The sequence below is a fragment of the Oenanthe melanoleuca genome, chromosome 2 (genome assembly GCF_029582105.1).
Source record: "Oenanthe melanoleuca isolate GR-GAL-2019-014 chromosome 2, OMel1.0, whole genome shotgun sequence".
Classification (NCBI taxonomy): Eukaryota; Metazoa; Chordata; class Aves; order Passeriformes; family Muscicapidae; genus Oenanthe; species Oenanthe melanoleuca.
Genome location: NC_079335.1, coordinates 97519971 through 97532002, shown reverse-complemented (window position 1 = coordinate 97532002; position 12032 = coordinate 97519971). Strand labels below are relative to the sequence as shown.

General features: G+C 41.9%; 1 protein-coding gene across 4 annotated transcripts in view; it reads right to left on the bottom strand.

Annotated features, from left to right (window-relative positions):
- Window positions 1-2408: 2408 nt before the first annotated feature.
- Window positions 2409-12032, bottom strand: part of BLVRA (biliverdin reductase A) — a 29389-nt gene continuing 19765 nt past the window's right edge. For all 4 annotated transcript variants that reach the window (XM_056484309.1, XM_056484308.1, XM_056484307.1 and 1 more), the window contains 3 exons: window positions 10958-11065; window positions 10399-10570; window positions 2409-5631 (listed from right to left, as the gene is read on the bottom strand). In XM_056484309.1, coding sequence (XP_056340284.1) covers window positions 5358-5631; window positions 10399-10570; window positions 10958-11065 — 554 coding nt within the window. In that variant the 3' untranslated portion in view covers window positions 2409-5357. The remainder of the gene's footprint in view (window positions 5632-10398; window positions 10571-10957; window positions 11066-12032) is intronic.

Genomic DNA, 12032 nt, shown 5'->3' with positions numbered 1-12032 from the left:
CTTCCTGTCTCAGGGCTTGGTTCTTCTGGACTAGGGATGAAGTCTGCTACTGATAATACCTTTGCTACATCCCTTCTTTAAACAAAAATTCTGATGGGTTTCTCAACAGAGAAATCCGTAAACTTATTTAATTCAGCCTCTACAAATACCAGCTTACAGCACTTAAGGCTAACCAAATATTTCTCTCTGTCAAAAACCTGGAGTTATTATTTTACTGGAGATCCTTAGCTTCCTGGTGTTGTGTTTTATTACTGTTGCACATGCCTTGGGGAGCAGTAAGTGCTACTGCATGAATTACATCAGCACACAGCTGCCAGTTTCCCTTTGGTGCATCACTCACCGGCAAACTGTGGGGATGTCCAAGGCCCTGGATCATACTGCCAACCTGAAGGAGTCACACATCTTGAATGACAGCTAAAAATAGATGTACAGTTCGGTCTTTCCCACTGTGACCCCTCTGCAAACTGCTGGAGGAGCTGCAATCCCAGCTCAGTCCTGCAGTTGTACTCAGATGCCATGCCTGCTCTTCATTTTACAGAGCTGGTTTTGACACAGTGGGACCATTTGAAAAGCAGCCCCAGTCTGCACAGCTGCCAATCCTTGCCTTCCCCCTTCCTTGTCTCCTGATCTGCTCAGGGGAAGGTTCCAAAGATGTCCTCCTCATAAATAATCCCAGCTCAAGCAGCTCCTGTGCTGCTGGTACCTCCTGGTACGCTTTGCCTTCCCCCTGATCCTGCCTCCCATGTTCCCCTACTGCTCCTGATAACTCTAAGTAATCACACAGGTAAATTAGACCCTGCTCCCAGGACCCACAGAACAAGCTCTCAGGTTGATCCCATCTCTCCATCTCAGCCAGATCTTCCCACACAGCTTTCCAGCTTCTCACACCAATATCTAGTTTCTCTGCTTTTTGGAAATTTTCCATTCCCATGACCTCTAGCCCTCTGAGAAGGGCTTTGGATCAAACCACTTTTTCCAGGTTTCAGCTAGCTTGCTGCAGTTACTGACTTCAAACCTCTCATCTGCCAATCTCCAGCCTCTGTCAGGAAAGGAACATCTCTCCTCCATGTGGGAGCACTGTGTATCATAGCACTTTCCAGGAAAACTCATAGCATCAGTCAAAAAAGTTCCTGTGAAGGAATTCCTAGACTGTTCCACAGGAGTAGGGTGATTTCCAGCAGAATGAGTAGAAAATCAGCTACATCTAAAGAACAAAACATATTAACTGCTCATGTCATCTCTTATACTTGCCTTTCCATACTGCTGTATCTCTAAAACTGCCTGGGTTCAGGCTAACTGTGGGAGTCCAGGGTGTTCCCCTGGCTTCCCTGGGTGCTTCTAGACCCCCCTGGCAGGGTCTCAGAGGTTCTGGCATGGTGCTCAGGGGTCCTGGGGACTGGACTTGGGTCCCTGGAAAAATTTGCCAACATTGCAGGAAGAATTACAAGTCACAAAAATAAGTAGAGCATAAATTAAACTGTTAGAAGCTAGAAAAAATGAATTTTTAGAAATGTTTCTATTAGGGGGTTTGAAGCTAAGATGGAGGATTTTGGATGTGGTATGCCTCTTCCTTTTTCATGCCATCCGTGTTGAATGCAAACCTGGTATCCTTTGATTGGATGGGGACAAAGTTGTACAGTGCAATAAAATTGTAGTGTATTGGAAAATAATTGTACCTATTAGGTATGTAGTTTAGAGTATAAAAGATAAGCCCAGCCCAGAGTCGAGGCTTTTCGGCCCTGGATGACAAGCTGGACAGACTGCTGTCAGCTAGAGAAAAATTCCTTAGATAAGAAACAATAAACAACCATGGAAAACCCTGAAAAACAGCCTTCAGCATTTTCTTCAGCACTGGGGGCTGGGAAAAACCTGGACTTTAAACCAATTGACATGTCCTGCTGTGGATCAGGATCAGGAGACCCTGGCAGACAGTGACAGCTAACCAAATCTTATCTGAAAAACTCTCATCATTTCTGCTAACAGAAAGCAGTTTATTAAAAACCCAAGGAAATCCATTTCAATACTTGTTTTAGATTCCACTTAGCACATTCAATAAGGTTGCTCAAATAAAGCAGGTTGTTGTGAATGGGAAACTGGAAGTGTACAGCAAGATTTAGACTTGCCACTACTCTTGTGTAAGTGTCAGATGGCACAGGAATGGCAGGAATTTTGTGGGAGAGCTCATGGGTGAGAGGTAAGATCACAAATCCTACCACACCTGTATTCAGAACTTCCAAACAGGAGAAGGAGGCAGCTGAGGTCTTTAGGATATTATCACAGCCTGGAGATCCTGTCAGGATTTAACAGACCTTGAGGAGCAAAAAGAGGGAAAAAAACAGTTGGAACAGACCCACTTTCAACACAGGCAATGGGAACTGCCAATGAAGGACAAAAGGAACAAAAAAGAATGATTGAGAATTCCAGTATTTTATTGGTGAGTTTCACACCTGGTTAAACAACACATACATTTGGAACTGGACATCCAGTAGCTCCCATATACAAATGATCACAATACCTTGACAAATTCACAAGGCAGAAGGAAAAGCCATTTAAATGATGCAGGCTCCCAGGAGCAGGACACACAGTAGTAGATAAGAAGGTTAGCTGCAAGGAATGGGAGGGGAATGAAGGAGAGAGTGGGATATCCGAGCTCTAAGCATCTGCCTTCCCTAGCTCAATTTAACCAGCTGATTTCCCCAGGTGCTCTCTATAGAAACAAGCTTTTCCACAGGACAATTCACTGCACAATATTATACTGCTGCTCTACACAGCTCCCATCAATTTATTCCTGTTTCCTAGGGAAATACTGCTCTCATCAGCAACTGCAGAGCATGCTTAGGGAGATGTGCTGACTAATTCTGATGCCTGGAGATGTGTGAATCTCCTTTCCCTTTACCCTCCCTCCCCAGCTACCCATTATGAGTTAGCATGTAAACAAGTGGCATTCATCCCATATTCACAGATCAGGAGTTTGTCAAGGAACAGGATCTTTCACTGGCTGTCATACCTAGCAGGCACACACAGAAGATTCTAATTCATTCTACTCACAGATGGATTGTTTGTGTTTTGCCAAAAAATCCACTTTTCCCCCCTCACAGAACATCAGATCTGCTCGTGTCATGTCCACCACAGTGGCATAAAGTCCCTGTGAATGCTCAGTAAGGTATCCACTTGGGTGGACAAGCACAGGATCTGCCTGCACAAATCTGCTGCCAATTCACATGGCAATACACTGAAGGCAACAGAATTTTCACTGATTTTAACAGATAGCGTAGATTTAAACAAATGCCATGCAGAATTCATTCACACATGTAGCTCCAGTCACTGCAAAAATCTGACCTATTTGGGAGAAAATTGTACAGACTTTTCTTCCTTGTTTCCAGCAGACTGAATTGTATCCAACTCCTGAATGAACATTTACCCAAAGGAAAACTTTTAACTGTCAATACTGACTGGCTGCAATTATGTATACATTCACAACATATAGGCTCCCTTATAAAAAAGTTGCCCAAATGATAAAATAGAAAAAAAAAGTTTATTTGGATTAGAAGGAACAAGTGCATGGACTGAAGTTTGCTTCTATATTAATATAGCACCAAGAGATGCTGTAATTAGAAAGTAAAAGGCAACCAGAGGAATTGTTAATAGCACTGTGCAGTACTCAGCCTTCTAAAACTAAAATGCTTCTTTAGGGAAGCGATAATGTTTTCATATGTGATCCTGTGACTACAGTAAAAATGCTAAAGACCCATTCCCACAGGTGTCATATGCTATAACCTGGGCTGGTTTTAGCTGGGCTAGAGTTAATTTGATTCAGAATAGCTAATATGGGTACAGCAGTTTTGGATTTTGCTGGAAACAGTGTTGATAACACAGGGATGTTTTAGTTATTGCTCAGCCCTGTTTGCACAGCCTCAAGGCCTTTCCTGATCCTGACCCCATCCCACCAGCAAGTAGGCTGGGAGTGCACAAGAATCTGGGAGGGGACACAGCCAGGAAAGCTGACCACAAAGCAATATTCCACACCATACTGCATATAAAGCTGGGGAAGGAGAGCAAAGGGAGAGACATTCAGAGTGATGGCACTTGCTTTCAACAGTAGCTGTTGTGTGTGATGTAGCCCTGATTTCCTGGGAGTGCCTGAAAACCTGCCTGCCCATGGGAAGCAGTGAATGAATTCCCTATTTTGCTTTGCCTGCACATTTAGATTTTGCTTTATCTCTTAAACTGTCATTATCTCATCCCACCTTTTTTCCCTTCACTATTACCTTTCTCTCCCCCATCCCACTGAGGTACTATTGTATACAGCAAGCAGCTGTCTGGTGCTTAGTTGCCAGCTGAGGCTGAACCACAACATAAGCACATGGATATATTTCCAAATTGCTCTGTTTTCTACAACACTGTTCTAAATTTATCACTATTCCTAATGAATTTCTCTGTTTCTAGGAGGGCATTAGTGATTTTCTTTTCTTAAATGCAAGATATTTATTATTTTTTGCTATGATCCACTCCCATGCTGAATGAGAACACAAATGAAGGAGAATAATATGCTACTTCCAGTACAAAACAAAAAATATTTAGGTTCAGTAGAGAGCAGACAGCCAATGTATTGTTCAATGTATGTTCTAATTTCTGCTGGGAAAAGATTTCTGTGTTGGCAAAGGGCACCAGAGAAACTGAATGAAATCAACACCTCTCTATCAAGAGACAAAATTTTTCTTCTATTCTGGTTTGATACCAATACAGATTTAATCTGATGATCTCCAGCATGAAAACCTGTCACCCCCAAAAAAACCCAAAAACATGCTCCCTGCCCATACCTAACAGGCAAAACTACTAATTAGAGCAAACACACAGAACAACTGAGGGCAATTGGAAGAAAAGGTCAGGACTGTGGTGGCACAAGTTCTGTATTTCAAGTGAAGAGGTGGAAAATGGAACTGGAACTTCATTCTAGAAGATAGTACATGAATACTAATGAGACACATTCATTTCCAGACATATCTGGAATGGGGGAACAGACCCTGGGAGAGAGAATTATATACAGTATTTACAGTCCTGCAGGATCTATTCTCAGGGATATTCCCAGCTGAATCACAGGAAAGCTTCATGTTGCTAGGTTCTTAACTACCTGCAAGTACAGGGATGCATCAGAGCAGGGGAATTGCTTTGGTCTGGGGCAAACCAGAAGGCACAGGGTACAGCCCAGACTCTTCCAGAACACCTGGAGAGACCAGGAATCACAAGTAGTCAAAAAGAAGGTAATGAAACAGAAATAGCAACTGCTTGATGGCAACAGTGAGTTCTAGCTCTACAGCTTTTCCCTCTGCCATGTTCTTCCTTCCCTAAGGGCAGTCTCAGGAATAGATTTTCTCTGGCTCTTCACAGTACTGTTGGATCACCTCGGCAAGGTCAAGGCACCGCAAAATTCGCCATTTCTCAGCAGCCAGCTCCTCCTTGGAGACCTGGCCCAGCAGTTTCTTGGCAAAGAGGTTCTGATCCTGCATGAAAAGGCCCACAGAAGACCTTGGGGCTTCAGGGAAGTTTTCCAGGCAACCACTTGTGAAACAGAAGTTGATTTTCTTTTCACGTCTCATCCCTGGTCCCCTTTCTTCAATCCAAGTTAAGGGTCTAGTGTGAAGGAGCAGAGAAAAAGTATTAATTAAGAAAATGAATCAACAATTCCAATTTGTTTGGGTTTTTTTCTCAGCATTAGCAGAAAATGCTCTAATAAATGCATTTTTGAGTATCAGTCATTGCATATTTAGGTAAATGTGTCCTGACCAACATGCCTTGTGGTTATAGACCTCAACAGCAGGTAACAGTCTCAACTCTGCCACTGTTTCATGCCATGACTTTCAGCACACCATCTAAACCCTGTCCACCTTTGTTTTCCCTATGCACAAAGTGAAGCAAGCAACATCAAGTCACATCATAAGGAAGAGGGAAGTTCGTGGGCTGTTTGTTTGCGGACTGGGATGCAAACTGCACTTAAATGTCCAAAAATTTTGTATATAATTCAGTCACAGCTAAACTCAAAAGGCCCTCAATATCTAGTCATTCCTCCAGCAAGAACAGATTTAAGCCACAAAGGTACATAATGATGACTCAGATGAGCTGGACAAATTCACTGACACAGACATATGTGCTCATACTCTCTGAACTTTTAAAACGTTTCTTTCTCATCACTGGAAGCATTGTGCTGATCCTAAAAATTATACCTACACAGACTCTCAGGCAGAGCTTTCTTAATCAGAGCAGGGTCCTATCTTACACCAACATGACAGCAGTCTCCAAACCAAGCCTGGTTTGCACAGCTCACACCTTCCTTCCCAACTTCCCATCTTGGCTCATGGGAAAGGAGTCATGGGACATGCTGTGCTACTTCAGAGGTCTTAACAGACTCCTTGAGCCAACACTGCAATGCCTTTGAGGAATGGTCCTCAACACCAGCCAGTCACAACACTCCCTTCCTGCTCTTTTGTCAACTGCCTGAACCATACCACTGCCTTCCTGCAATTCATTCATTCATCACACTCACTGCTGCCTTTGTTTAGAGGATGCACATTATTTTTCTTACTTGGTTATTGATGATCCCTCCACAGTCCTTTATGGCTCACTTTAGTCTGCCACTCACAAACTATGAAGGCATCAATAGCCCAGAAGAATAAATTCTGTCTCCAAGTACTGCCCATTAAATCTTCAGTATCATTAGATCTGGAAAGAGAGTCCTTGTCAATCTGTCCTGAACACATTCTGCAGAGCACTCAGCTTAATGCTTCTGCACCTCTCATCTTTTATGCTCTAGGATTCAGTTTCTATATTTACATCATCCTAGCAATTATTCTTTACTCACCTCTACTTCCATATCTCCTCCACTCCCCCTACAAACTAAGTATGGCCAAATGAACCTGATTGAACAGAATCAAACAACTGGAGGGGAAACAAAACCCCAAATCACTGTGTGCAACCACCAAAAAAAATTCTCAGAAGACTAATAAATGCAAAGGCACCATGAGTTTTAGGAAGTCCCAGGGCTACATGTAAAGCCCAGAAGGGTGTTTGGGGGCCATACTGCTCCGTGTGTTCCCTGTTCCCATCCTCCTTCCCTGGGGTAAAGCCTGTTGATCTGGGTCAGAGGCAGGCTGCTGAGCAAGCTGGGCTTTGCTCTGACTTGACAGAGCCAGTTTTATATTCCTATGATAGCAAACAGTCACAGAGGGCTCAGGGCACTGTTATTCAAAGCTGCTTTATCTCAAGTAGGTAGGCACGAAGAAACCACTGGGCAGGCAGAGGCAAAGATCTCCATCACGTAATAGCAAGGAGCTGGATATGATCCAAAACAGGATTGATGCAGGATCACCTCCCTGGGGTGATCCAGAGCAGGTGCACACCTGTGATCAGGTTCAAGTGTGTGCCTTTTTCTCTGCCTTGGGAAGCCACTGAGCCAGAAGCACAGACGTGCAGAACGAGCAGAATTTAATCAAAGTGATTAGGACAATTGATTTAGATCAGTGAGCAGGAAAATGTTGGATTTGCTAATAGATTTATCTTCTCCAGCAATTGGATTTTTAGTAATTTTCCTAAAGAAAGATTGATTCCACTTGATTGGAAAGCAAAATGCATTCATTTTTAATTAACAACAACTTCTACTCTGAAATAAGCCTCTTGTTTTGCTATAAAGATAAGTATGTTGCAAGTCTACACTTATTTAAGCAATTTTGTAGCTTAAGAAACAGATTCATATTTTATGTCAGAAAATTGTGAAGGGCTGTAGCTTTTTTTAGACAATTTACCCTTTTTCGTTAAAGATTTGTATCAAAGTATTATCAAGCTACAGATACATATCGTTGTTTAGAAGTGTTAGTAGAGTTACTTACAAGCAACAAATCCAACAATTTTGGTATCTGAATTAAAACCAGGCCACATATGTTGGGTAGTTAAATAAAATTTAATCAAGGGCTGACAAACCACCTTTATATTGACTGTTTGCAAAGCAAACACCTTGACTTTCATTGTCCATTTTGTCTTTCCAAATTGTAAACTAATAACATTTTCTCAGCTACATTGAAAAAGCCTTTTTGTTTTTTGATTTCCTTTTTCCCCAAATAATGAGTGGCCCTTGCTAAACTGCAATATCTCAATAAACCAATATGATGCAAACACTATTTGTGTTAAGCTGGTTTCATGCTTGAAAGAATTCTGGGTCCACTCAGCTTAAAATTTTATGCAGGGACTTCTGCAGAAAACATGTATTACATCATGTTCTATGAATGTTCAATTTGAAGATATTTTATTAGACTCTGTAAAAACAAAACTTTTAATGTTTCTTGTCAGAATGTTTAGAAAATGTCTTCAATTTCATTTAAACATTTTCCTTTTAACTCTTTGAAAATCCCAATATTTTTAATTTGCCATTTAAACAATGAGAGGGTCCCTTAGCTTGGATAGGAATTAGACAATTGGACCCTATCCCTAGTTAACATCAAAAGAGATGCTGCCCAAATCACTATCTCTTCAGCTTGCACTAAAAATTGGTTTCTGACATTTACTGAATCCAAGCTCTGTAATCCTGGGACAGGAACTGCAGTTGCAAACCAGACGTGCTGTCAGTAGAGGTTTGGCTTTTCCTGGATTGCTCAATGTTGTATCCCTGAGAAGCTGTCAGCTCAGCTGTCCTGGACACACAACAGAGGCAGAGGTCATCTCTCAAATAGCTGGGTGCAGGCATTAACACACACCTCCAAAAGCCAGACAAGCAGCCAGGGTGGGCTGTGCAGCAGAGACAGACTACACCCTTTGCACAAATCCCTGCTTAACAAGCAGAACACAGGCTCCTGCATTCTCCAAGGCAGAAAATAGGATGAATTAACCTGATTTCTCAAGGTTACTGTATTTGTGTCTTTCAAAAAAGGATGGAATAGCTCTCATGAAAGGTAAAGACCTCTCCCATTCTTCAGCAAAATAAAGGTTGAGCAAATTAGATCTGTAACACCAACACCATTACTGCTGGGCCATAACTTCATTTGACAGAGAGCGGGCCAAATTCTCCACTGCAGTAACTCCACTGACGTCAGTGGGGGAAGGTCAGCAGGAAACATGGCCCCAGCACTGAACACAATACAGGAACACTATGTGATTTTCCACCCACCCTAAATGATCCCAGAGGCTTAAAACTGACTGTCCCCAAAGTTATTAAAGCACTTATGGTGAGAAAACACTGATCCATACAAATAGTAGTGGCCAAGAGAAGCAAATACCAGTTAGTGCTGAGGAGAAGGAAAAGAAAAGTAATCTAGAAACAGTTCTGTATCCAGCAAATATCATACATAGCAGCTAAGGATACCCAGGAGACAGGACAGCCAGGGAAATGTTTAAACCACCCGCTAGTTCCATCTGCTGGAATTTGTTCAAAATCTCACCCTATCTAGATCTTCACAGCTACTTGTGTTACTAGCAAATTGCTAAGAGGGTAAACAGAGCTTGTATACAGAGTTCTGCCCTCTCACAACTGCATTTCAAAAGGAATTGGAAATGGTGTTTTATTTAAAGAGAGAGGAAGATTGCTAAGACAAGATGATAATCCCATGATAAAATGCAATGGGGTTTGTAGGAGTCGCTGATGAAATGCTGAACCAGACCTGTGGTGAAACTGAGAGTTTAAAGGAGCCCTGATTAGTCATTCCTCAAACAGCTAGTCCTTCAGGTTACTACCCTAACTAAACATTTATCTAAAATGCTGGGCTAGGTCTGGACTTTTTAAGAGGTCTATCAACATATCTTCAACCAAAACAAAACAAAACAAAACAAAAAAAAAACTAAACAAAAAAAACCAAAACCAAAAACCAAAAACAAACAAAAAAATAAAAACTCTCCCCAAAGAACCCCACCAAACAAGCAAAGAACAAACAACCCCAAAAAAGGGAACAAGGAGTTCCATCACCACTGGATAATTTCTCTATTTTTTCATGTCAGATAATTCTCAAATTCTATCTTGTTGCTTTAAACTGATGCTGCAAGTAACATTTGAAAGGACATGAATGCTGCACAGATGGTCCAGAATGACCAAACCTGAGAGTTTCTACCACTCTCTGGACCAAGCTGAGTAGTCAAGTGAAGTATGAAATACCAATAACCTACTCTGCAGTTATAATATACCACTTTTTAGCAAGGCTATTAAAAATATCCGAGTTGTTAGGAAGGATATTGTCATCACATAATAAAAGGGAGATCAAACTCAATATTATAAAATGCATCTTTAAAAGTCACATACACTTTCATGCCAGCCTCCACCCATTCTGTTTCCACAAGAGGAGAAGAGGATGCAGAACTGCTGCAGGCAGAAGTCCTGCATAGGATGAGGAGCCTGGCTCACATGTTGCCATAGACATTACTCACTTCTTGTTTGCTGTTTGAAAGTGAACAGTCATTCTGGAATAATTCTTATCCTTCTGCTTCTCTCTGGTGGCAGAGGTAACAGTGAGGTCTCCAAAGAGGTCAATCAGCCACGTCAGACGGGCAATTCCACTGAAAGCTGGGAATCCTGATTTGTTTTCATCGAGGACACTACCTAGTGGAATAGAAACTCTTGAGGAATAGGAAACAGAAGAAATAGAATAATGCCTCTGCATAGGAAAGAATGAAGAAACTGGAGACTTAAAGATCAGGGTGTAGAAAAGTCAGTGGATGGATTATGAAAGTCAAAAAACACAATGTTGAAATGGATCAGTTGATGAGCTGTGGCAGAGAGGGCTGCACAAAGTACATGCAGCAAACCCTTCTGGACATGTTGAGGACAGGAGGGTTTATGTGGATTCAACAAGGGAATTATCCAGAACCAGTACCAGTGTCTCTGCTCAGTTTATGTCTTGTGTGAAAGGACGGAAAGAAGCCTGGAAGCACTGGCATCCCTCAGGTGCAAATCCAGATAGACTTTGATTTCTTCAGAGCTACTGACCTGTGAAATGCAATGTTCCCTTCACCAGGTCTTTCCCAGCCACCTCTTTTTTCAGCTGCTTGTACTCTTCAGTAAGAAGTTCAATGTGCTCAACATGGAGTACTTTACCTGCCATTAAGAAAACAAAACAAAACAAAGCAAAACCACACACACACAAAAAAAAAGGCAAAAAATCAGGACAGATTAAATAAAGTTTTCTGTATGAATGAAAGTAATGTCTAAACAGTAAAGGCTTCACTAGCCACAAGTGGGAACTCACACAGAAATATTCTGATGCACGGCTCACAAAGTGATGTCGGGAAGAAAAAGAATCAAACATGGAAACATGGGCCCTAATCTGAAGCATCAATCTGGGTCAAGTATTTTCAGGAGACAACAAATACAGAGACTACAGGAACAGTAGCCACTATGTTTAACAGAAACTCTGTAATGAAAGTCAGTACCCAGCTAAGGCTGAAACAGGAGTCTTCAGAGTAACGGAGGGATTAATTCTTGGCCTCTTTCCCCTCACATTTCCTACATTTCCTTGTTCTGCATTTTTCCTCCCAAGGTAGTAGGAAAGAAAAAGGAAGGGGAAAAAATAGCATAATTCTCAGACCCAGATTGGAACAATATGTTAGGGAGTACCTCCCTCCATTGCAATTAATTGGCTACTTTGAAATAGACTGAAATATCCAATACAAGTTGAATGTGTCCCTCATTCACTATGTTTTTCTGGAAGATTTCCAGGAGAGTCATTGTAGGCTGCTGACACTAACTGCTGCTGTTTCAAGAAAAGAGCCATAAATTCTGCTCAATGGGAAACCATTTGGTGAGCAACAAGGCAGTAACTGATGTTGGTACAGGGAAACAGCACAGCAGAAATCCTACACCTCCAGTGTTTCAGGACAGAAGTCACAAGGCAGATCTTTAAGAAGCAGTGGTATAAAACGTGCAGCTTGTCCTAATGACTTGCACTCCACCTCTGCCAGCACTACTCTTTTCCTTGCAGCCCCATTCATCCTCACTGGCCCCAGCTGAACTGCCAGCTTCTGACCCTTTGCACCACTTTGCACACTTTCTGGAAATAAAGAGA